This window comes from Rhinatrema bivittatum, chromosome 9, assembly GCF_901001135.1.
Source record: "Rhinatrema bivittatum chromosome 9, aRhiBiv1.1, whole genome shotgun sequence".
Classification (NCBI taxonomy): domain Eukaryota; kingdom Metazoa; phylum Chordata; class Amphibia; order Gymnophiona; family Rhinatrematidae; genus Rhinatrema; species Rhinatrema bivittatum.
In genome coordinates this window covers 59,530,422-59,556,388 of record NC_042623.1, presented here as the reverse complement: position 1 = coordinate 59,556,388, position 25,967 = coordinate 59,530,422, and the positions used below count along the sequence as shown (strand labels likewise).

Below are 25,967 nucleotides of genomic sequence, written 5' to 3'. Positions count from 1 at the left end.
CTGGGGGGAGGGACCATCTGGTATCACCGCAGGAGTGGGGCTTTCCTTTTTCAATATTAAATTTTCCTTACAAAATCTGAAGCAACCCCCTTAGGGAGATGTATGTCCACCATCTTCTGGAGATGGAAATACTGGCAGGCTGGTGTCATGGCAGGAGTATATATACTGTGATGTCAGCTTGCTCTGTCTCCATCTGCTGGCATGGGAGCATAAACCCACTGGTCCTGAGTCCATCTGTCTACACGCTAGGAAATTTGAAATTTTGTGGTCATGGAGTATCAATTTTTCCTGATGCTGCAAGGGAGACCCAATTGAGAAGAGCTTTTTTATAACTTAAGCCAAAGGTACTCTCACTGGGTGCAACCTATTTTCTTAAATTTCCCTGTTTTGTCATTTATCAGGGTAATAAATCTATTTTCTTTGCTTACAGGGTCATTCATCAAATCGCGTTAGGGCCCTATCGCCCACAATAATGCTATAACACATGCATTATTTATCACAGCACATGCTGCATATGCAAATTTGCAAAATGTATTCAGGTGGGTGGATTTTGGGAGGAGTTTGGGTGGAGTAAATGAAAATAGGATGTGGTAATGCTGCGTGTGATAGCACAATGCATGTGTTATACATGCTATTGCGGGCCATAATGCTGGAAATAACTACACTTTTTTTCCTAGTGTTATGACCTGCGATAGCTGTGCATTATGCCTGAAATGGGATTTTTCACAAATTCCGTTTTGGGCAGGGAAGAGGGGGAGTGGAGAAGAGAGAGAGTGCCTCTGGGGTGGCACACATATTAGTCAATTATTTGTATCACTGTAGGAGGGTCAGCTAATAACTCGAGGTGAGGTTTTGGTGGTGATCTAAGGTTTGGGGGGCAGTTTTACATGCACAATCATAGGCACGAACAGTACAGTACACATCAGTGAAGATTTGATGTGATTTGGAGTGAGAAAAGGTACACAAAAATGAGATTTGTTCATTGTACTCTCCACCTAGTTTGATGCACTCTCTACCTAGTTATCAAGCTAGGACAAGAGTACATTGCACAAATCTTTGTGTACCTTTCCTCATTCCAAATCGCACTAAATCTTCACTGATAGGTACAAACAGCACAGTACGCATGACTGTGCATGTAAAACTGCCCCCTAAACCACCACCAAAACCTCACCTCGAGTTACTAGCTGACCTTCCTACAGTGAAATAAATAGTTTACTTATATGAGAGCCTTATAAAGAGTCTCTCTCTCTCTCCTGACTAGGCAGTAATGCGCCTCGCTATAATAATTTCTTTGTTCCACCCTAACGTGGACTTGGGATTTTATTGTAAAACATGTTTACTTTGTATTTAGTCTTCTGTATGTCCTTGAATAATGGAATTGTTTATTTTTTTCCCTCTTTTTGTATCTACTAAATGCTAATAAAAAGGAGTATTAAAAAAAAGTTAAGCACACAAGTATTTTCATAAGTAGAGTACCCACATTCTTTACAAAATATCTGCCTCCATACATAAACTGTGGTAAATATGTGCATATTACAATTCATGCATAAAATGTGTGTGTACTTTTTTTTAATATAAATAGAGAAAGTATGCTGCTTCCTGCATTAAAAAATGTGTCCTTGCTGAAACATGCATGTATGATTTCAAGGCAGAGATACGTACAGAATCTATAAAGTGCAGGCATAACTTTGTGTGAACATATTTATGCATGAATATGTTGACTTACACCTCTCTTGAAATGTTAGTGCTGCTTTTCTTATCAGGGATCATGACTTTCGCCTTATAAAACATTTTGACCTACCCTATTGGCTACATTAGCCAATATTACATATATATATCTTAACTTTCTTATCCTATTCTGAATCAAGTTTTATTTCACAGCTCTACTACACCTCTTACCCCCTCACACTTGCACTCCACATGCTTGCTACACATATATATCTTTCATCTAATTAAATAAATAGCACATGTCCATGGGATATAGATCTTCAGGGATTTTCAAATACCCATTCAGTGCTGGCATACAAGCAGGATTCATTCACACCGATTACTTATATAGCTAGCACTACTACCTATAGCCATTTATCAAGCACACAAATTAATATACACATATAATTAGTGCCCTTCTGTTACACTGCGCACAACACACGGTAATAGCTGTGGTGGCCAGGCTTCTTGGATCCAACCATGATGCCCATATATCAGGGCAGTGGCCCCTGTATGTGTACATGCATGATCAGGATCTCCAGGATGGAATTTGGCTAGCTTGTGATAAAAACTGTTAGCAATAGCGCGGTCATGATATTTTTGTGGATGGAAACCTGAACATACATTGGCTAAATAGCATGTTACTTACCAAGGGGATATTAGATAGCATAAATATGCTAAACTGAGTATCTGTCTGAATACACATGGTTACTGTGACTCCAACATCACTCTAAGCTTCAACAGCAAGAGGAAATGTGGAAAAAAGGATTTGCACTCACAAAGACGGGAGTAGCTGGCTTGTTACGGTGGTTACTACCCCAAACCAAATATCCAAATTACTACCTCCACCTTCCTCTATTCCTGATGCCTTTCAACTAGCTTGATCACTCCATTCTTATACTTCACTTTCAATGCATATCCAGCATAGTTCTCTGCTTCAACAGCAGGGGAGAAGAAAAACTGTTACTTCACACATCCAGCAGAGCTCTCTGCTTAAACGGCAGGGGAGAAGAAAAAAGGGTTCGCACTCACAAAGCGGGGAGTAGCTGGCTTGTTACGGCGGTTACTACCCCAAACCAAATGTACCTGATACTTCACTCTCGACGCATATCCAGCATGGCTCTCTGCTTCAACGGCATGGGAGAAAGACTGATACATCACGAATTTCCAGCATAGCTCTCTGCTTCAACGGCAGGGGAAAAGAAAAACTGATACTTCACGCATATCCAGCATAACTTCAACGGCAGGGGAGAAGAAAAAATGATTCACACTCACAAAGCGGGGAGTAGCTGGCTTGTTACGGCGGTTACTACCCCAAACCAAATGTGCCTGATACTTCACTTTCGATGCATATCCAGCATAGCTCCCTGCTTCAACGGCAGGGGAGAAGATAAACAACCAATAAGGGCTGTATAACATAATCTGGGTAAAAACAAATAAGCATGGGTGTAGCTTGCTTATTGCGGCGGTTACTACCCCTACTACCTCTAACTAATCAAGCTAGATATTTCACTTGGATGCAGCTCCATCACCGCTCTCTACATTAATGGCGGGGGTGGAAGGGAATTAGAACCAAGAGCTAAGAGAAACAGATAAGTATGAGAGAAAAAATGAGGGAAGCTTGCTGGGGCAGACTGGATGGGCCATTTGGTCTTCTTCTGCCGTCATTTCTATGTTTCTATGAATAGATATTAAATAGCATTCATTTAGTGCACAGCTGATAAACAGCGTAGAGGAAGAGCATACCACTTTAGAAACCACATGTAAAATTAATTTGCATATGACATTTCTTCATTTACAAACACGAACATAAAATATTTTAATGTGTTTATGCTAACATCTTTTTGGATGCCTTTAAAATGCACAGTAAGGCCTTCCTACATAGCTATTTTTAGCATGCACACAAGGGCCTTAATGTGCATTCTAAAGTTTATTGTGCAGGACCAAAAACATTTGAAAAATAAATACATTTTGCTGAATTTGTTATTTGCAATATGGACAGTTGCAGCTTAAAAACAGAAATAGAACCTCTGGAGAAAAAACCAGGTCTGTCTTAGAAGTGGAAAACTCGTGTCTCTTTTATTTTATAACGCAAGATTCATGTCATCATTGCAATAATAAAGTCTAGTATTTGATGCATCACAGGTATCAGCACTTTCTGGGTGCTTGAGACTTTAGTTTATGTCCTGTTGCGCACGACTGTTTACCCCCATTTCCTCCCCCATACATAGTACCATTCATACAAAGGCAAAGCTTAGGGGAAGGTCTGCAATACAACTAATTAACGTGTGTGTAGATTACTGTGTCTCATGTTAAATAACTCACTTAATAAAAGCTAAAATGCTATCCAGTGTTCTCACATTACTCAAGGTTCCTAAAAGTGAGTTAAGAAATCCTCCTTCAGGAGTAGCTTAAGGAATGGAATGATAATGCAATCTCACCTGTATTTTCTGCAAGTAGAGTTTTGACTTGAAGCATCTCTTGGATTAAGAGTGACTGGTGGTGAGACCTGAGCAGACAGCAAAAATCCCAAAGCTAGGATAATGAGAGCTACAGTGGTACCTAAACAAATGAAAACAAAAATAATATACCAAGTGTTTTATTGCAGAGAACAAGTAATCCAAGATATATTACAGTACCTGAGGACACATTTTGCTAGCAGGACTGGATGAGTGAACAAGCAGTTTGCTGTTTCCCACATTGAGCAGGCAGGGTTTTGCTATCTGTGCATCCTAGAGAAAAAAAGGACCTGAGGTAGAACAAACTCTTAACCTTGCCAAAAGCTCGATGGTGTTACTTACGGGAGTGGGGCAAAGGACAACCACTGCTTGTTCACTAATCCTTCCAACCTTCCCCAACTTGTATTTCTCAAGACATAATTTCAGTCATATAAATGACTTGCCCAACACATATTTATTTATTTAAAAATGTATAGCTAGTCTCATTCAATTAACATGCTTCTAATACATCAGAAGAGGGGGAGGCAAAATGCATAGAGGGCAATATTCAAAGCCCTTGTTGTGTGTAAAAAATCATTTTAACTGCAGGAAATTGGGGCTTTGAATATTGTCCAGCCTGGCTGCAGGTAAAAGTAACCACGTTACGGAATAACACTCCTACTTCGAGATGCGAACTGAACAGTCAGCCCGGCATGGCGTTAGGAACAATGCACACAGTTTTGATTATTCAAAACTATGTGTGTGGTTTCAGATGGAAAAATTACCCACGGAGAGAGCAAGGCACAAATCTGAGGGTAATTTTTCCGTCGGCAAAATTAAAAGGAAATTTACTCATCTAAAGCCTGGATTTTCTAAGGTCACAGACCTTAGAGAATTCAGTGGTAACGGAAGGGTGAAGCGGAGGGCGGGCCTGCGAAAGCCGGCACCGTGAAAGGTGGCGCTATTGGGCGTGCTACTGGCAGATATAAGGTGTCCTACCTTTTTGCCGTCAGCGAAGTTGTCGCGGAGTCCGCCCCGACTCCCCCCCTTCCACCCCGCGTGCAATAGCTAAATTGGGGCGGAATCTGCACCGGACGGGGAGGAGTCGGGGCGGACTCCGCGACAACTTCGCTGACAGCGAAAAGGTAGGACACCTTATAGCTGCCAGTAGCGCGCCCAATAGCGCCACCTTTCATGGTGGTGCTATTGGGTGCGAAAGCCGGCAGCGATCGCAGACCCGCCCCCTGTTACTGCCGGATTCTCTAAGGCCTGCGACGTTAGAAAATCCAGGCCTTAGTTGGAGTTTATTTTTGCTGCAAACCTGCAGTTTAAAATTGCTTGCAGGGTATGCAGCAACTGATTATTGCCCCCTTAATGATTCGCCATACCAGATGGCAATAAAGGCTCACAGAGATAAGGCTGGTATGATGGGAATAATGGGTTTTCTCAATGGAGTTTTTAAAAATATGAATTGGAAAATACAAAATAACCCTTGTTTTACCATGTTAGTGAATGAGTTGTGTAAAGGGCTTTTGACTTATGGTCTCCAAGCAATCTTCTGGTTATGGACTTCAAACAGGATGCCTCACCACTGGGCATTATTGGTTACACTATTAGCAAGCTCCAGTCTTCAGCAACAGAATTCCATTTCAGACTCCAGCAGGCAGTATTGACAATGGCATGGAATTCCCAATTTTTAAAAATTTCTAAATAGAGCTGTTATTTATCAACAAACCTGAATTGACAAGTATAGTAAGCACATATATAATTTTAAAAAATACAATGATTTATTTCAGATTTTTTTATATACCGGCATTCGAGACAGCAGTCACATCGTGCTGGTTCACATAAAACAGGGGTGCATAGTAAACATAACTATAACAATGGTGCTGAAAAGGCAGTCACATATAACAGGGTGATAAGAACTTGGCTTAGAAGAGAAAGGACAGGTTATTAATTCACACAAGTAAACGATAGAAGATAAGGTTAACCATGGTGTAGGTGGAGATTAGGGGTGGCTTGGAAGTGTAAGATCAATTAGCGTCCGGGAAGGCTTGTATGAATTATATTATATGGGCAGTCTCAGAACTCTGGTCTGTCTCCACCTGCTGGAACAGGGGCTTAACCCATGATCTGGACTGATCCGGGTACGTTCAGGGAACAGGGCCTTAGAAGACACATCCGCAGACCAGGGACGGAACCACAGCAAACGTCGGGCCGCGACCTCAGAACTCATAACTCGAGATAGCGACCACACTAAATCATAAAGAGCATCAGCCACATATGTAACAGACGCCTCCACACGATCTGATTTTGACGTGTCGGATCCAGGTAGCGTTTGCCCATCCTGAAAACTCTGCACCCGAGCGTAAACATGCTCTTCGCATAAAGCCAGAGCAAATGGCGGCCCGGAGCCCCAAGGCTGCCCCCTCAAAAATTCTCTTAAGATGAAGCTCCAACTTCCGATCCTGACCATCCTTGAGTGCCACGGCCTCCACCACCGGAATCGTAGTCTTCTTAGTGACCGCGGAAACCGCCACATCCACTTACGGAAGCGCAAAAAGCTCCAAAGGTTTGTTCTTCTCTCTTTTCTCCTTTCATCCATCCGTTTGTCCAAAGCTGCATAAATGGCATCTGCCTCCTCATCATCCTTCTCATAGGGTCCACTAGAAAACAGGCTTCCAGCATACCCGTTAAACTCATCATAATTGGTGTCATTTAGATCTTCATCATCATCATCAGCCTGACTCTTCTTCATCTGGTCCCCCACAGTCCTCTTCCCAGGAGGAGCATGGCGATCATCCACCGGGTCATTGGCATCTCGGGCAGGACCAATATCAGAACGAGTTGTAAAACCAGTGGCACCTCTGCCCAGGCCCGGCACGTATCCCAGCGGCGCGGGCATGCCCAGGAAGGGCTTCTTCTTCTTGTTCATGGTGCCGGTAATGGAGGCGGTGAGTGCCGAGGGTCCGCCGGGCACAGGCGCATTCCCCGGGGCCGCAGCCCCGGAGCCGCTGGCAGCCGGAGCACTAGCCGCCATCTTACTCCCACCGGAAACTGGGGCCACTGATATAAACATATAGATATAAGGAAATTCAATTTTACCGGTGCGCTTCTCAAAGCTTACGTCTGCCAGAAAAAATATCTTATTCTAATATAATTTATATCAAAATTTCTATTGAGAGGAATAGACCTCTGTACTGAAGAGAAACGGAACGCCACAGACTGAATCCCCGATCAGTTGATGCAGTCACCAGTACACAAAAACCTCTCCTTTTTAAATTTAAAATTTTATTTGTAAATGATTTTTTAACTTCAAATTTTGAATTTCTTTTTTTTATAAAAGCACACAAGTATGCCTGTATTGCAAAATTCTTTGCTTGTAATGGCAAGTTCTTCCCAGCACATATATTTCACATTTTAGTGAATTTGAAGTATGGCGTGGCTTCAGATTTAAATCAATCACTTGAATTTACTTATCTTTGTAACATAGTCCTTGTGATATGATTATGTCCATGCTACCATCTATTACTGTCATCAATTTAATTCTGAGAAACACAGACATTGACAATGTTGCGCGGAATTGCTGCATCAGGGCCACAGCTCAAAGTTTGTGCTTTTCTCAGTCTGCTCACATATTCTGTGTTAGATGTATTCCTCGCAATTTAATTCTGAGAAATGTCAGCATGGATATAATCATATCACAAGGACTGTGTTACAAAGATAAGTAAATTCCCTCTCTTCCCCTCCCCCTTGGTGTTCAGGATCCCTCTGATCTCCAGACGTGCGCCTCATCATGACCAGTAGCAAAGTTACACAGGTAACATGGCATGCGCTGCCATGTTCAGCCTTGGAAAATTCAAGGGTTACATGCATAAGTCTTAGCCCCACCTTGGAACGCCCATCCTCCGCCCCTTTTCTGCTTCCTTATTCTTGACGTGTGCGCAGGTATGTATGCACATACTTCCCGGCTTCTTAAAATTCATGTTGTTCGTGCGTGGCCGAGCAGCGCTTTTAAAATCTACCTGAGAGAGTTTTGCTAACCTCTTTCTCTCGGTTTAGCTCTCAGCACAAGACCGCAGAAGTCCGCTAATCCGACCATGTGTTTGTGTATTATGTCTTTAGCTGGTATATGCTCTTAACAGTTTTCTTTGTTTCCTAACTCTCCTGAAGTATTGCCAACTACGGACAAGAAGAACTACTGCATATGCCAGGACTAATGGTGGATTTCTTGTGGTTTGTACTCTACCTCTAATTTTGTACAGACATTCTGTCTCACATGTGGAACCATTACCTAACATTCTCTAAACATAACATATTCTGTAGGACACTGCAAAATAATAACCAAAATCAGCATATGCATCACTAATGTCAATGTCAAATAAAAGCAAATCATATAAATATTGTCTCAGGTAACAACTAATTACTACAGTCAAAAAAATGTGTGTACTCCAAAAACTAAGTGTACTGGTATCCATAAAGTCTGTAAAACTATAAAAGTTATATTCTGTGGCTATGAACAAGATCTGGGCAGGTGCCAGATGTTTCAATTTCAGCACTGTATTATAAGTAGAGCTGTTAGCCAAGGTCAACATTTACCACTATTTTTATTTTAATTACTTTAGTATTTATTTTCATGCAAAGGATTATGATATTTAAATTGCGTTATTTTTATTATTTTTTATTTTATTTTATCTCTGTCTGTCTATTGTAAACCGTTTTGGTCAATATACATTTGTTAAGACGGCATATAAATATAACTCCTTATGTGCTAGCTGGCTTTAAGTGGTCTTCTTAAACTTTTAATTAAGTCTTCTCTCCATTTTGTATGTGGCTATTTCTCTGCTGTGAATGTGACCTTGAAGTTTGCGGGCTTCAAGTTAGGCAAAGGGAGGGAGAAGGGGGAAAGCTGCGAAGGGGGGGCCATGGGCTGTGGATGAGATATAACAGCCCAAAATCCTGTAATTTCTTAAGCAGTGCTGGGTCTATTTTCTTCCTTTCAAAGCAAGCTTTGTGCTGAACTTATATTTTAGCAATGGAGTCGTCCATTTTCTCTCTCTCATATCCTCATTCAACATTTTAAAACATACTTTATCTTTACTGTCGTGTCAGTACTAACCTCTGATCTTATTTTCAAGCAGAAATGGAGCCTACCTAAGCATAGGAAATTCAGCTCAAGCACAAAGCTGCACTCTAATAACTATAAATCATTATAACTGTAGTTTCTCTCTCATATGGAACTAAATTAACTCTTATGTTTCTCTTACTAACTAATACATACCTCTCTCCCCACCCCCCTCAGCACTACTCTTTGACTAGCTGAGGCCACCATGGTAGAAGCAACTATCTCCCTGTCCCCCATGGGTCTCAGCTTACCACATTTATGGCACTCCTAGGTCTGAGCAGTCCTGAAAGACGAGATCCAACTTTGGATGCTTAGCCTAAGTCACAGAGTCCAACCTTTCAGACCCTATTTTGGACTATATTTTATGCAGTATAGCACCATCATCAAATTATATCCTGTCATGATAACCTGCGGTAGCTACTGGAAATGAAGGGATGTAAATGCAAGTGTAAGTGTTCCAATTAATGTAAGTTAGTGCTCATGTGTCAGAAAATACAGGACAGCATGTTATCTTTGCTTTTAAGTTAGTGCATGATGGTGTCACTATTCTGTATCAAAATGGTGACCTTTAAATCCTGAAGTATCTGCTACTTATTATCCTGCTATAACTTTTAGAAGTATTCATTATTCTATGATGCTTAAATTATGCATTTTTATGATTTATAACCCTTTGTACATTGCCTTAAGCTTGCTGAAAAGGTTTCAAACCAGAATGAATAATTAGTCTATTTCCATTTTTATTTGAAGTTTGATATACATGGAGAAAACAAAGCTTTAAATGTGTGTGTGCATGTATGCAGTGTTGTGTGTCTAGATAGAGGGCAGTACTAACATTTATTTGTGCAGTTTTTAAACTAAATAATTGTGTACTGTGAGTCTGCACCTTTTAGGAAACACATGCAGACTACCTGCAAAATAAATAATGGGGGAATTCAGACGTAATAGGGAGCTGAATTTGTAATCAGTCAGATTAACCAGATGGATCCAAGAATGCCTCTATTCCAATGGTGAGGGGAATTTTACAAAAGCCAGCATAGATTATGGCAATTGTGCATACTTTACACAAATTTTCAAAGAAAATGTATACTTTCTCTTCAAAAATAATCTCCCCATAACTACCATACACATGTGCACATAGTAACATGTCCACATAAGCTTTTTCAGGAAAATGTATGCACAAATTTTTGAAAATGTAGAAGTGTGCATATATAATGCAAACCCTTCCCCTCCCCTGGGAATGCCTCTACTCACTATGGGTAAAAACATAAATATATAAGAAATTGCAACACTGGGCCAGACTGAGGGTCCACCAAGCCCAGCATCCTGTTTCCAACATCTCTAAGTCAACTTGATTAATAGCTGTTTATGGACTTCTCCTCCAGGAACTTATCCAAACTTTTTAAAAACACAGCTACATTAATTGCACTAACCACATCCTCCAGCAACAAATTCCAGAGCTTAAATGTGCATGGCATGAAAAATAATTCAGATTTGTTTTAAATGTGCTACTTGTTAACTTCATGGAGTGCCCCCTAGTCCTTCTGCTATCTGAAAGACTAAATAACCAATTCACATTTACCTGTTCTAGTCCTCTGATGATTTTATACACCTCTATTATATCCCCACTCAGCCACCTCTTCTCCAAGCTTGACAGCCCTAACCTCTTTAGCCATTCCTCATAAGGGAACTGTTCCATCCCCTTTGTCATTTTGGTCGCCCTTCTCTGTACCTTCTCCAATGCAACTATATCTTTTTTGAGATACAGCAACCAGAACTGCACACAGTAAATGGACTATTCACCTCAGCAAAATGATAATCTTGCTACAGCCAAAGTGCAATTCAAACAGCAAATGTTGAGACTTCTCTGTATCATCTGATAATGAAATACAAAATACCAGCAAAAAGCAAAGTATCACTGGTATCTGAATCAAGCCTACTTAAAGCCTTGATGGAAAACTCTAAAACTTATGTGTTTGATTCAAATAATCAGGAAAAGCCAGAATAGCAACCGTTAAACAAATAACTTTGAGGTACTTACCAAATAAAAAAGGGAATAAAAAAATACTCATCTTCCACAAAATGTATTTGAAGCATGCAGGAAGGAGAACCACAACAGATAAGATACTTCATTGATATCTTCCAACTCCACCCACACACAGGTCCAAAAAACACTGATTCATCCAATGACCTGCATGCTTTTTATTTGCGTGCATCATCTTTCACACCTGACTATATTTAGTAATACTGGATTAAGTCCCGGCTGGAGTACTGCCACAGCCATGCAACTCATTATATTTCCTGTGGGAGATATCTCAATACTTTATAAACCTTGAAGCAAAAAAAGGAAAGCTAGTTGCAACCAATCTCTTTGTTGAACTTTTTCACAAAACATAAAACAAAAAAAAAATGCTAAAAGCTTCCCGTAATTTGCAGAGCTGGCTAGCATTTTTCCATGCAAAAGATACTTTTAAAGGGCTAATATGTTTTTCACCAAATATCCTGTCATGGACTATTTTGTCTTTTTTAAATATAGTGCCATAAACTAAGGTGCTGTACAACAAATTACATACTCCCTCAAGTTTACAATCTAAGGGCCTGATTCACAGGCATTTCTCCCATTCTGTGTCTATTAGAAAATGTCTTGATGAGTTACCACGTGTGATAATTCTGCAAACTGCAATAATAGCAGTTAATGTGATTGGAAGCTGCACTGTTAGCGTGGCTAATAACTACACCTCTTTCATTTGTGTGGTAAAGGTTTATCATGGTTCAGTCTCCTGACAGGCCTGTGAGAGAGAGAGAGAGAGAGAGAGAGAGAGAGAGAGAGAGAGAGAGAGAGAGAGAGAGAGAGAGAGAGAGAGAGAGAGCGAGCACTTTGCCATAGTGTCTTGGCCCTAGACAGGTATTTGTATCCCTATGGGAGGCCCACCTAGTAACTCGAGGTGAGGTTTAAGTATTAGTGTAGGGGGTTAGGGGCCACTTTCACATTCAACGTGAGAAGTACGAACAGAACAGTGCTCTCTTGTGAAGATTTGATGACATATGGAGTGAGGAAACTCACTCCAAGATGAGATTTGTGCAATGTTCTCTCAACCTAGGTTGCACACAGAGAACAGTGAAACAGGCCTGTGAACCGCGATATACTGGCAATGTAGCCCAAATTGGGCTAATAGTGCAACTTGCGATAACAGCCTTTCGCATAGCTGATAGTGCAATTCGCGATACACATGCTTATTAACATAAGGTACACCCCTTTTTGGTATCGCATGCTATCGCAATCTTCAATGCGATATTGGAAAATGAGGCCCAAAGTGACTTGCAAAAAGTCAGAATGATCATCACTGGGAGAAACAGAGAAAACATGACCGTGAAACTGCATGTCTTAGAACCAAATAAAAAAAAGGAATGAATTAGCACAAGTTTGAAATTTTTGAGCAGTAGCGCCAATCATCAACCCTTCAATCCTAGAATACCATAAATTTGCATGTTTCATATACATTTATAATTATCTTTAACAAAATCATTCTAGAGCAAGAGTACATCTTACATTCAACCCACCTTATGAGTGAGTCAGAAAGGAGTTTTCTTAGGAAATGTACATACCAATAGAGAAACAGGTTTGTAACTGTTAACAGAAGTACAGAAAACTAGAAGTCCTAGCAGAAACTCAGGTGCTCCTGTAGCTAAGTCTGTCAGGCTATATGTTCCTCATGTGAAATGGGCTGGTGTGGCAGGGGTACATCTGGAAAGACCATGGGGACCCAGGTGGCTGGATATTTGGGTCACAGTTGTATTGGTATTGGTGACCTTTTGGATTACTTTGGAACCTTGTGACTGGATTTGGAATGGGAAAGGTGTTTGGTTGAAACTTAAAAAAAATTTTAAAAAAGCATTTTGCATGTTCAGCTAAACAAGAAGGTGGAGTATAATGGAAGAAGCCAACAAAATTGGACTTGGATAAAAAGTGATATCCTACAGATGGTCCTGATCTTTCTGAGCTTACAAGCCCACTTGACAGGCAGACAGTCAGGCAGTCTCACTCTTGCTTGATCCAAAAAGATGAGCTTCCTTTCCAAGCTGACCAGGTCACAAAAATAACAGGGCCAACTCTCTGTAAGACAAAAACTGTCCTTTTTTATTCTCTCCAATAGGATAACCCCAGCCTGATCTGTGAAGGTACAAAAATAGGATTTCTGCCTGCTGTCCCAACCTTATAAACGGAAAATGTCATAATGCCTCTATATTGCTCCATGGTGAGACCGCACCTTGAATACTGTGTACAATTCTGGTCGCCGCATCTCAAAAAAGATATAGTTGTGATAGAGAAGGTGCAGAGAAGGGCGACCAAAATGATAAAGGGGATGGAACAGCTCCCCTATGAGGAAAGGCTGAAGAGGTTAGGGCTGTTCAGCTTGGAGAAGAGACGGCTGAGGGGGGATATGATAGAGGTCTTTAAGATCATGAGAGGTCTTGAACGAGTAGATGTGAATCGGTTATTTACACTTTCGAATAATAGAAGGACTAGGGGGCATTCCATGATGATAGCAAGTAGCACATTTAAGACTAATCAGAGAAAATTCTTTTTCATTCAACACACAATAAAGCTCTGGAATTTGTTGCCAGAGGATGTGGTTAGTGCACTTAGTGTAGCTGGGTTCAAAAAAGGTTTGGATAAATTCTTGGAGGAGAAGTCCATTAACAGCTATTAATCAAGTTTACTTAGGGGTAGATTTTAAAAAATTGCACGATCACGTACTTTTGTTCGCGCACGAGGCGCGAACAAAAGTACACTGGATTTTATAAGATACGCGCGTAGCCGTATCTTATAAAATCCGGGGTCGGCGCGCGCAAAGGGGTGCACATTTGTGCAACCTGCGCGCGCTGCCTGTTCCCTCCCCCCACCTTTCCCTCCCTTCCCCTACCTAACCCACCCCCCCTGGCCCTATCTAAACCTCCCCCCTACCTTTGCGCGCGCCGGCCGGCAGCCCCGCTCCGTGTTCCAGTCCCGGGGGCTGGTCCGGAGGCCGCAGCCACGCCCCCGGAACACCCCTGTGCCGAAACCACGCCCGCATCGCCGCCCCCGAAACGCCGCGTCACGTGCATCGCCACCCCCAAAACGCCGTGGCGCTCTGGCAACGCCCCCGACACGCCCCTTTTAGAAAGCCCCGGGGCTTACGCGTGTCCCGGGGCTTTACGTGCGCCGGCGGCCTATGCAAAATAGGTGCGCCGGCGCGCGAGTGCCCTGCGCGCGTAAATCCGGAAGGATTTACGCATGCAGGGCTTTTAAAATCCGCCCCTTAGGGAATAGCTACTGCTATTAATCGCATCAGTAGTATGGGATCTTCTTAGTGTTTGGGTAATTGCCAGGTTCCTGTGGCCTGGTTTGGCTTCAGTTGGAAACAGGATGTTGGGCTTGATGGACCCTTGGTCTGACCCAGCATGGCAATTTCTTATGTTCTTATAGTCTGTGGAGTCCACTCGGATCTCCAGCAAACAGATCCAGTCCTCCCGTAATCAAAACTACAGCCAAACACACCTTGAGCATGCTCAGTCCAGTTTAAAAGAGGAACACATCCAATCACTGCACTAGGGCAGGGAAAACTCAGAGATGGTCTGAAAAGTGCAGACCTTCTCCTAAAAGGGATACCTATTTGTGAGAGAATGTAGTGCTCTCTATCTGAGCTATAAGAAAATTCTCTCTCTACTGGTCCCCTTGGTAGGCCACATCTGATGTAAGAGGTACAGACCTAATTCTTATACTTCCAAAATGATATCAAGGATCAGATAAGATATAGTTAATGACCTTCATTTTCAGTTTTTATTTTATTTTTCTTGGTAGTTTATCATCGTTTAATATAACACAAAAATGGGGGGAAATCAGTAAAAAAAAAAAAGAGTCACATCTTGGTAGATGATGGGGGTGAGGTCAGAAAGGATTGGGGATGCCTAGGGAAGTGGCGGCAGGAGCTTAAAGGGGGGAGGGTATCTAGGAGGCCACTTTTTTTTTTTTAACAAACAGAAAATACCTGGAAATTTTGGGCAATGTTGGGCAAGGCCATTTTTGCTTCAGATGGGCCATTCATTTTAACAAATGCACATCCCTACTATATTTAGCAGTGGAGAAATATATTGAAAATCAGTCTTTAGTTGAAACTAAAATCTTATTTTTATTTCTACTTCAGTCCATAGTGGTCTTTAAACTACTTCTGTAGCAATGTGTCTGTTCAAAGCAAAGAACATGGTTCTCTGATGTTGTTGGACATCATCTATCTCAGGGGTCTCAAACTCCGGTCCCCGAGAGCTGCAAACAAGTCAGGTTTTCAGGATATCCCTAATAAATATGCATGAGATCAATTTGCATAGAACTGAGGCATTGTGCATGCAAATATATCTCACGCATATTCATTAGGGAATCCTGAAAACCTGACAGGTTCACGGCCCTGGTGGACCAGAGTTTGAAACCCTTGATATATCATATTTTGCGGTCCATAAGATGCACCTAGGATTTAGAGGAGAAAAATAAGAAAAAAAAATTCTGTCCCCATGACGGGCTCTGTACAGTGCTCCCCCTGGAGCGAATGTAGCGTCTCTCCCTCTCGTGCGCCGTCCCCCTCCTCCTCCTCCCAACTCAGCACAATCAGTATGGTGGCGCAGGTCAAATGATTTTCTAATATACCGGTATCTAAACAAATGAGAAGGAAATGGCCTGTACTAACTTTGATGCCATGTATTGTCTTCTGCCAATAGAGCTTCAGCTCCCTGTCAGTCTGTTGTTCCCGGGGTGCATCTTACTGCGAAGCTCGGCAAGGCGCAGGCCAAACATCAGCTGTCTCAACTGTGTGTGCTACGGAGGCCCCTCCAGTTCAAACAGCTCCCTGCCGGTCTGCTGTTCCCGAGGTGCCGCGGGGTGCATCTTACTGCGAAGGTTGGCGGCACCCCGGGAACAGCAGACCGGCAGGGAGCTGTTTGAACTGGAGGGGCTCCATAGCGCACGCGGTTCAAACAGCTGATGTTTGACCTGCGCCATACTGATTGGGCTGAGTTGGGAGGAGGCGGAAGGGGATGGTGCGCGAGAGGGAGAGACGCTACATTCGCTACATAAGACGCACAGACATTTTTCCCCCACTTTTGGGGAAAAAAAAGTGTGTCTTATGGAGCGAATAATACGGTAATTCTAGAAATGCTAGAAGTCAGCACACAATACATCATTAAAATCGTGTGGAACAAATACCCTTAGAGTAAGAAAACAGGAGCCAGGGTGGCATATTATTATGATGAAGTCTACAATGAAGGAGGTATAAATAGCTACTGTTGAATAAGTAGTGAAATTCACAACTACATTACGGTATGTTAGCAGGCTGCCAAACTCTATCAAAGAAACTGAAAAATACCTTACACTTTTCAGACTCGCTGCCCAGATTTCATGAACAGAGACTCTGCATCAAAAACAAAGCAAACTGGCAAGAGGTAGAGAATAAGCACAGATGCCAATCAAAAATACTCTGAGAATCTTCATGTTTAACTTTTCCTATTATTTTATTACGTTACAATTGCAATTCCTAGACTCAGAATTCTTAGATACCGTATGACCAAGTTCTTAAAATGTTGGTTGGTTGTAAACAATAAGAGAGGAGAGCCACCTGATTTATCAAATATTTTACACATTCTGAGGACAATTTTCACAGTGATCGACATGGGTAAAACAGCATTACGCCCGTGTTAATTGTCTGGTTGCAAATTGCCCTCCTTACAAGTTCTTACGTTGTATCAAAATGTATATATTTTTAATTGCTTTGGGAGGAGGTGTTCCCTGGGGCATGTTCAGGCTGAGGAAAACAAAGTACACAAGCAGGCCGATGCAATACCATGCACTGGCCACAGCGCACGGCTCAACACACAATTGGACGCGCATTTTGGACGCACATCCATAACCTCCGATGCATAATGGGGGTCAGAAGGGCTACGAACCAGGGAAGCCAGGGCTCAAATCCAACTGCCACTCCTTGTGACCTTGGGCAGGTACAAACTTATCCCTAGATGCATCAAGCTGCAACGTTTGTTTTTATTTATTTATTTACTTATTTACTTATTTATTTATTTATAGGCTTTTATATACCGAAGTTTAGCTATCTGCCTTCACTCCGGTTTACATTTAACACAACTCATTACAATTGAGAACACAGTTTGGGATAACCATGTAACTGGATTAACGCAGGGGGAATAAAACAGTTTGATATAAGCATATAACTGGATTAACAAGGTGGGGGGGGAGGAAAGATTAAAACAGTGGACGCAACGCTGCAATAACTCTCATGTTATAATTCAACAGAGTGGGTAAATCGTCAGTAGTGCATAGTATTAATTATTCGTAATATAGTTTGGCAGTTCATCATGGAATGTGTGATTGATTGTGGTGTGCTTGTTTAGCCAATACCGTCTTTGAAGGCTTGTCTGAAGAGCCATGTCTTGAGTGTTTTTTTGAATATTTTGGAGTTGGTTTGTAGCCTTAGGTGATCCGGTAATGAGTTCCAGAGGTGGGGTCCTGCGATCGAGAAGGCTCTGTTTCTTACTGTGGTGAGTTTGGCGTTTGCGACAGATGGAATGTCAATTCGCAAGAGGGGTCCACTATTGTGGGGGAATGCTGACTTGCCCCATATGGTTGGGGCAGTCATGTCGGGTGTGAGGGTGCACCCAGCCCCGATGTGGGATCTGTTTTTAGGTGTGGAAGGGGAGGAAGAGGGTAGGGCCCAGACATAACTGTTTTTTTCTTTCGGGGAGGAGTATGGCGCATGCAATATAAAATCTTGACGATCATACACAATCTCATTTATAACAATAGCACTTCCTGGTTGTCTGCCACATTACCCTTATATACTCCCTGTAGAAACCTCAGGTCTAAGAATCAGCTTCTTCTGCAAGCCCCATCCCCAAAAGCAATCAGACTATGACAAGAGAGTGTGCCTTTTCAGTCACAGGCCCTATAATATGGAACACTTTACCCCTTGACATAAGATTACTTACCAACAAAAAAGACTTTAAAAAAGTGCTTAAACACCACCTTTTCACACAAGCCTTTCCAGATTTATGTGTTTCATAACACACACTTCATTTAATTTTCTATTTTCCTGAATTTTATTTTATGCTATGTCATTTTAAGTTCTTTTAATGTTCTTATTTTACGTTTATTATTTAATTATGTATGCTATATTTGTAACTCCCCCCGAACTTTGAAGGGTACGGGAAATAAATATTTTTAAAATAAATATGGGGCTCCGAACCTTCTTTAATTTTTTTACAAGCGGAGGGACTAAGGCTGTCACTTGGGGGGGGGGGGGGGGGGGGGGGAATCAGGGGCCAGGACCACATTTGACGTTTCTGCTTTGGGGAGGGTGTAGGGGGGCCGGGATTGTTACAGTGCAGGCCTATTTAAAATTTGTAACATTTTGGGGGAGTCAGGGCAACCTCATTTGCTGTCATTTTTTTTTCTGCCACTTTAAATGTGTGGCGGGAGCCTCAGGATCCGCATTAGGGTCCTGGGCCTCCTGATGCACATCTGACGCATTTCAAAAAGTTGTAGTTATTTTATCTTGGCTCACCACCTTCTCAGTCAGCCACAATAAAATATTCACATCAAATTGACTAGTAATGACCTTCTTTACATGCATTTGAATTATTCATGCATGCAAATCACATGCAAAGTAAGTCATTGTAATTCAGGAGGGAATCTGGGCAGGAAGATGCAAAATATTGTGCATATCACGTGATATAACACTACTGTGGCTTGATGCATCACCCAGTTAGATTGTAAGCTCTCTAGGGACAGGGAAATACTTTCAGTACCTGACTGTAATTCACTTTGAGGTGTTGAAAAGCAAAATATAAATCAAATAAATAACTAGTACTTCCTCTCTCGTAGGGAAGGGCAGGTGAGCTGAGGGAAATGGAACCACAGAGCTGTGGGTTGCTGATAGCGGGTGCTTTTGTGGTCTGTAGTCCTAAAATTTAATTAGATGAACAATACTGTAAAAGTGTCTTTTTAGACACAGTATTTATATCTGAACTTGTGAAAATGCCACAGATTTCAGTGAAAAACTGAAAGTAATAATTACATACAAATAAAGTACCTGCAGAAATTACATAACAATGATGGATTTTAAATAGAAAGCAAACATTAGGAACTAAGAGTGATAAGATAATTTATGTAACATCAGTGTTTAATGCAATGTATTAGTCTAGTATAATAGAAGACTCCATTTTTTACATAAGGGAGCTATTCTGTATATTGTGGTTCATTACGATTGAATCATTACTACCCTTCTCATTTTGGTTTTGTTTTTTTTTTTGGCTTGGCTGTTTGTTACTGCTGCTCAGGGATTCAAGCTTCATCAGAACCAGCTTCTCCTTTGCTAAGGCACCATTAGTTTTAACTCACAAACTAGCCAGGGGAGATTTCCTCATTACTATATCAACCCTTCCCAATCTAGCCCAGCCATCACAATGACAGTCTTAGAATGGGGGGGGGGGGGGGCAAAGACAAAGACTATGGCTCCTTCTAGAACTCAGGATATGTATACCCTGAATCTGGCTCCTAGAGGTTGCTCCTTCCCCCTCGGGGGCTGTGAACTCTGTTTCCAGCCAGCCCAAAAAACAAAAGCCAGATTTGGGAATCCGATCCAGGTTTCCTGCAAAACTGCCAGTAAGATACTGGACCGATTCAACCAATATTCATTTCACTTTCTGAACAGCTTCAATATACATGCTATGAAAATAATATTGATGTAATTTTTCAGAAATCTGGTTACAATACACACACAATGCTCCATAACCTTCCCTGCAGATTTTCTTAGATCTTATTCAACCTTGTTGGGTACTTTCATTTCTAAAACATCCATCAACATTTTCTCAATCTACTATACAAATTAGAATAAAGTACAAGGAGGCTGGTCATTGCTATATTATATACTAAACAAAATAATTTAATACCATACTCAAGATTTTAAATTCCAGAATGCATAAATTATCCTCCAGAATGAATTCCAGATACGATTTGGATTCATGCAGAGTCATGAATTTTGGGTGTTGAGGTCCGGGAGAATTGTATCGCCATGGGGGCCAGGGATCTGGTAAGCATGAACCGGTTGATGGACCTCAGGATGCTTTTTTCATATAGTCTGGGGTGATGAGGCAGTGTGGCAGGGTGGTAGCTAGGGTCAGTGAAGTGATGGGCTGCACGAGAGGTGCATGGCCGGCAACGGGAGGGGTTGTGATGCCTCTTTGCAGATCTTTGGTAGGGCCTCACTTGGAGCGCTGTTTGGTTCTGGAGACAGTAACTAAGGGGTTTACAAAGTCAGGGTGGAGGTAGTCCAGATAAGGGTGGTCAGGATGATGTGGGGTCTGCACTAGAGGACATGTGAGATGGAACTGGAAAACCTGGATTATGTGTGCCCTGAAAAACAGGAGAGAATGGGGGGAGGGGGGATGAAGGGCAGACTTTTAAGTGTCTGAAGGGTATTGGTGATGCACAGGAATCAGAGCTTTTCCAATGGAGGGAGGGCTGTGGAACTGGAGGTCAAAGTGCAAAGCTCTAAAGGAATAGACTCAAGAACAACGTCAGGAAATATTTCTTCACAAAAAGGGTGGCGGAAGCATGGAATTCCCTCTTTGAAGAGGGAGTCAAGAAAAGACTGGAAACAGAATTCAAAATGGCTTAGGATCAACACAGAGGATCCCTAGTGGTCAGCACAAAGATCTGAAACTGTAGTTTGAGGGGCATGACATTAAGGTAGAGTGGCATGAGAGATACCAGACATTTTGTTGGAGCACATAGACAACCATAGAGAAGGGGAATGACTCTTCCTATCAAAGTATGGCTGCACTTGGCTGATCCACCAGTCCAGTACGATATGTTTGTGTCATGAAGTAAGCCGCATATGTCATAGTTAGGTAATAGGTAGGAACGCAAATGCACAGAACAGTGGAACTTCTAATGGGCTATGAAATCAGTTATGGTTCATGAAGTGTGCAAAAGAATGGATAGCTGTGACAAGAGCAAGAGATAGCAAAAAGGTGAGTCCCATAGATGAAGAATGGTCTTAACATTCTGAGGAGTGTTTCAGTAAGTCTGTAATGTAATGTATGGCTAGGGCCTCAGTGGTAATGGTTTGAACTTGGTATGCAATAGCTGTAAGTGACAGGCCTCAGTTGTTAGGGCTAGAAAATGGCATGTCGTAAGTGTGACAGGAGCCAGTGGTAAGGGTTTGAATATGGCATGCCATAGCTGTAAATGACAGGACTCATTGGAAATGACTGGAACATGGCATGCCGTAACTGTAAGTGACAGGTCTCATTGGTAATGGTTGGAACATAGCATGCTGTTGCTGTATGTGATAGGCCTCATTGATATTGTTTGGAACATGACATGCCATAGCTGTGACAGACATTGTTAGTATTGATTGGAACATGACATGCCGTAGCTGTAAGTGACAGGCCTAGGTGGTTAGGGTTGGAATAAGCCAGGCTGATAAAGGATACGTTATTCTTAAGTGGTGGTTTTTAGCAGAAGAGGCAGAGGATCTCAGTGGAGTCATACCCCAGTGCTGTTTGTCAAAGCCATACTGAGGCCTGATTCCTCTGACCTCCCCTGCCTGCTTCACCTCAACAACTGTTTGGGATGAAGCAGGCAGGGGAAGTCAGGAGTTATGCCTCAGTGGTTGTATTTGGCAAACACCATCATTGAGGCCTGATTCCACTGACCTCCCCCCTACCTGCTTCACCTCAACAACTCTTTGGAGCTAAGCAGGTAGGGGAGGTCAGTGGAATCAGACCTCAGTGGAGGTGTTTGGTAAACACCAACACTCAGTCATGACTCCACTGTCTTCCCCTGCCTGCTTCTCCTCAAGAACTGTTTGGGGTGAAGTAGGCAGGGGAAGTGAGTGGACTCATGCCTCAGTGATGGCATCTGGGGAAAGGAGGCAGAGGAGCTCAGTGGAGTCATGCCTCAGTGGTGGCCATCTGGGGAAAGGAGTCAGAAGATATGAGTGGAGTCATGCCTTGGAAGTTGCATTTGGTAAAAGGACTCAACCGAGTCATATCTCAGGGGTGGCATCTGGTAAAAGGAGGCACAAGAACTCAGTGGAATCATGCCTATCCAGTTGTATTTGGGGAAAAGGAGGCAGAGGAGCTCAGCATTGTCATGCCTCGGAGGTAGATTCTGGGAAAAATGAGGCAGAGGAGCTCAGCAGAGTCATGCCTTGGAGGTGGCTTGAGCATGCAGAGGAACTCGGTGGAGTTATAATCCTGCAGTTGTGCTTGGAAGAAGGCAGGCAGACCAAGGATAGTGTGAGGTATATGGAAGTGTAAGGCTGCTGCTGGATGTGACCCCTGTCCTGTTGGTGTTGGGGTACTTTAGTATAAGCTGCTGCAGGATGTGCTGCTAGAACCCTGTGTTGTTGATATTGGGGTATGGAAGTAAAAGGCTGCTACTAAATGTGCTGTCAGATCCCTATATTGTCAGGTCCTAGTGTTTTTTCTTTGAATATGTTAGGAGGAAGTAAGCGAGTCAGACAAGTTTGTCGATGGGGACAAGTAGGAAGCAGCAGGGAGTGAGAGACTCCAGTTTGGTGGATGGGGATAAGTCGGAAGTAAGCTGAGTCAAACCACAGTTGGTTGGATAGCGACAAGTCAGGAGGCAGCAGGGAGTGACAGGTCCCAGTTTGTGGATAAGAGGCAGCAGGGAGTGACAAGCACCAGTTTCAGGTAAGCGGAGAGAGTTGGTGCAGGTTGGCCCTTATGATGATTTTGGAGAGACAGCAGGACTCAGCATTGCATCTCTTCCAGCCCTCGATCTTGCATCTCAGGCCTGGACAGGAGCAGCAGTGTGGTTGTTGTAGCATGCCTCAACTAGCGGTATTGGGGACGCAGCAGGACTCAGCATTGCTGTGTTGTGGCCCTTGGATTGGCTTTTTGGGCTGTGGAGGTAGCCAACTGTCTGTTTTAGGGACACAGCCAGTTGGTCACCTCTGAGGTATGACTCTTCTGAGCTCCTCTGCCTCATTTTTTCCAAAATCTACCTCTGAGGTATAACAACACTGAGCTCCTCTGCCTCATTTTTCCCAAAATCTACCTCCGAGGCCCAACTGACCCAACTGACGGTGTTAGGGAAACAGCAGGACTTGGCACTGCAAACTTTTCTAGCTCTCGATCTGGCATCTCGGGCCTGGACAGCAGCAGCAATGTGGTTGGTGAAGAGTGCTCCAATTGTTGGTGCTGTGGACAGAGCAGGCAGATGCAGTTAGTCAATCACAGTCACTGGATGTTGCTGGATGCAGGCCCCATTGCTGTTATTGAGGCACGGCAGGCAGAAAAGCAGAGAAGCCAGCAGCTACAGGACCTTCACTTTCCTTTCTTTTATCTTGCCACTTGCATGGCAAATCTGGAAAGCCAAGCAAAGGCAGATTAATTTTAAGGATCACTAGCTTCTCCATCAAGTGTGGTGACTGCATGGAGCGATGGGGACTTATGATGTCTCCTGTCATGGAAAACACTCTTTCACAAGGGACATTCAGTGAACAAGAGAGATAGTGCTGAGCCACTCTCGCTAGGTCTGACCAGATGCTTGACTTGTGAGACCAATATGCCAGCACATCTGTCTCCATGTCCTCAATGGTCTCAGTGAGATAGTGTTTCACTGAGATTTGAGCTGTTATCTCCTTTGGTAGTACTGGACGTGAATCTTTCTTCCCAGCTGCTTTAGTGATTGCCTGGGGCAGAAGTGAGAATTGTTTCCCTTTTCCTGTGGAGGTGTGCTAGGTGGCGATGACAGGGTGCTGCTCTGACTTACACTACTGTCTGACCTGGTCAGTGATGGTATTTCCTCCTGTGCTACATCCCTCCTCTGCCTCAACATCTGGCATTCTAGTTGACAGACCTCGTCTGTCAGCATTCTCTTCATATGTGTCAGATTGTTGGCCTCCAGGCAGCATGCAGTGCCTTCCCCCTGGACGGGAGAAGGGGATGATGGAAAACACTAACGTTCCTCTCTCAGTGACAGTGAAATGTTAATAAATAAATACATAGATAAATAAAAACCTCTGCAAATTAACAAAGTGTGACAGTAGCTAACAGGATTAGAAAAGATGAAATGTTTCTAATCTTCAACCAAAGCACTGTTGATACAGAAGACTATAGTAAATACAGAATTCACACACAACAGCAAAGCAGGATGTATCTTCCACGAGTGAGAGAATCCAACTGCAAACTGAAACAGTCAGGGAATACAATAAGAAGGATGGAAAGTTCAGTGATTTGCTGATTTAGAAAAATGCTTTCCTCAGATATGTTCCATTTCTTTCAGGCCGACACAGTACCATGCACTGGCTGCAGCGCACAGCTTAATGCACGATTGGACGAGCGTTTTGGACACGTGTCCATAACCCCAGATGGAAAATGGGAGTTAGTGCGTCCAAAACAAGAGTCCAATTGCATGCATAGGTAATAGCGCTCAACACATGTAAATGCATGTTGATGAGGCTATTTTCTATTCCCCCGATGCAAAAAATATAAATAATATTATGGTCTCACCCGTGCTGGTCCCTGAAGCTCGCTGATACTTGGCAGAGAAGCAGGACTTGGTACTGGATGTGAAAACCTGGGTGCAGACACCTCCTGCAGGTCATATGGAACCCAGGAATACTGAAAAAAGGCAAAGAGACCAACAAAACAAAACAAAAATTCTTGACTAGGAGCAGGAATCAAAAGTCCAGGAAACTTGGAGCAAAAAATTATGGGCAAAAAACAAGATTATCAAAAATTTCCAGGAACTTGAGCCCGTCGCAGGCACATGCTCATCGAGCTCATGGCCTTCGAATCATGTTGCGACTGCAGGGTCTTCGAGTCCAGTGAGAAAGCAGAGACTCGATTGCCTGCTCCAGGGAGATTGTGAGCCCCTAGACCACAGTGCGGCTCAGGGAAGAGCCTCAAGACCAACGTGGGAGGTGAGTGTGTACAGGCACGGGCAGAGAATGAACAAGGCTGGACCAGAAACAAGACAAGGAACATAGGAGCTGCAACAAAGCAGACTCAGCCCTCCACTGGACCTACACGCACCAGTGAGAACCAGCAACGTAATGCTGGTCTCAGGAGTAGCCCTCCGGCCACTCGGTAGCCCTTCCGGACCCGCCACTTGGGAATGACGAGTGCATGAGGCCAGATGGAGGCTGAGGGCAGGAACAAGATAAGACATGGAACTTGGAACTTAGAAGACTCAGGGTACTTGGAAGACTCGGATGAAGACTCAGGAAACTTGGAAGCTCAGACAAGGTTACATGGAACTTGGAAAACTCAGACAAGGATTCAGGAACTTGGACATCTCAGGCAAGGATTCAGGATTCAGGGATTAGAACTGGGTGAGTATTACAATGCAGCGCGCCCTACACAGCCGCCCATGGCTGGTTGCGGACCACGCCGAAAGCGAAGCAGACTCCAGGCGAAGCAGTGGAACTTGAAACTGGAAACATATCGAAGATTCAGGAGAGGCCTGCACCAAGGTCCGCCCTACACAGCCACCTATCGCTGGTCGTGGACCACGCTGAAGCAGAGCAGGTTCTAGCAGAGTCTTGGGCATGGATGGAAGCAGGCACAAGGTACTTCAAAGACCAAAACAGGATTCAGACTCGGAACTTGGCATTAAAAACAGAAGC

The 25,967-nt window shown here is 43.0% G+C and overlaps 1 protein-coding gene across 1 annotated transcript in view; it reads right to left on the bottom strand.

Moving 5' to 3' along the window:
* The window catches only part of SLC2A13 (solute carrier family 2 member 13), a 798,921-nt gene that overhangs the window by 291,796 nt on the left and 481,158 nt on the right, over positions 1 to 25,967 (bottom strand). The window contains 1 exon segment of the mRNA XM_029615108.1: positions 4,149 to 4,269. Coding sequence (XP_029470968.1) covers positions 4,149 to 4,269 — 121 coding nt within the window.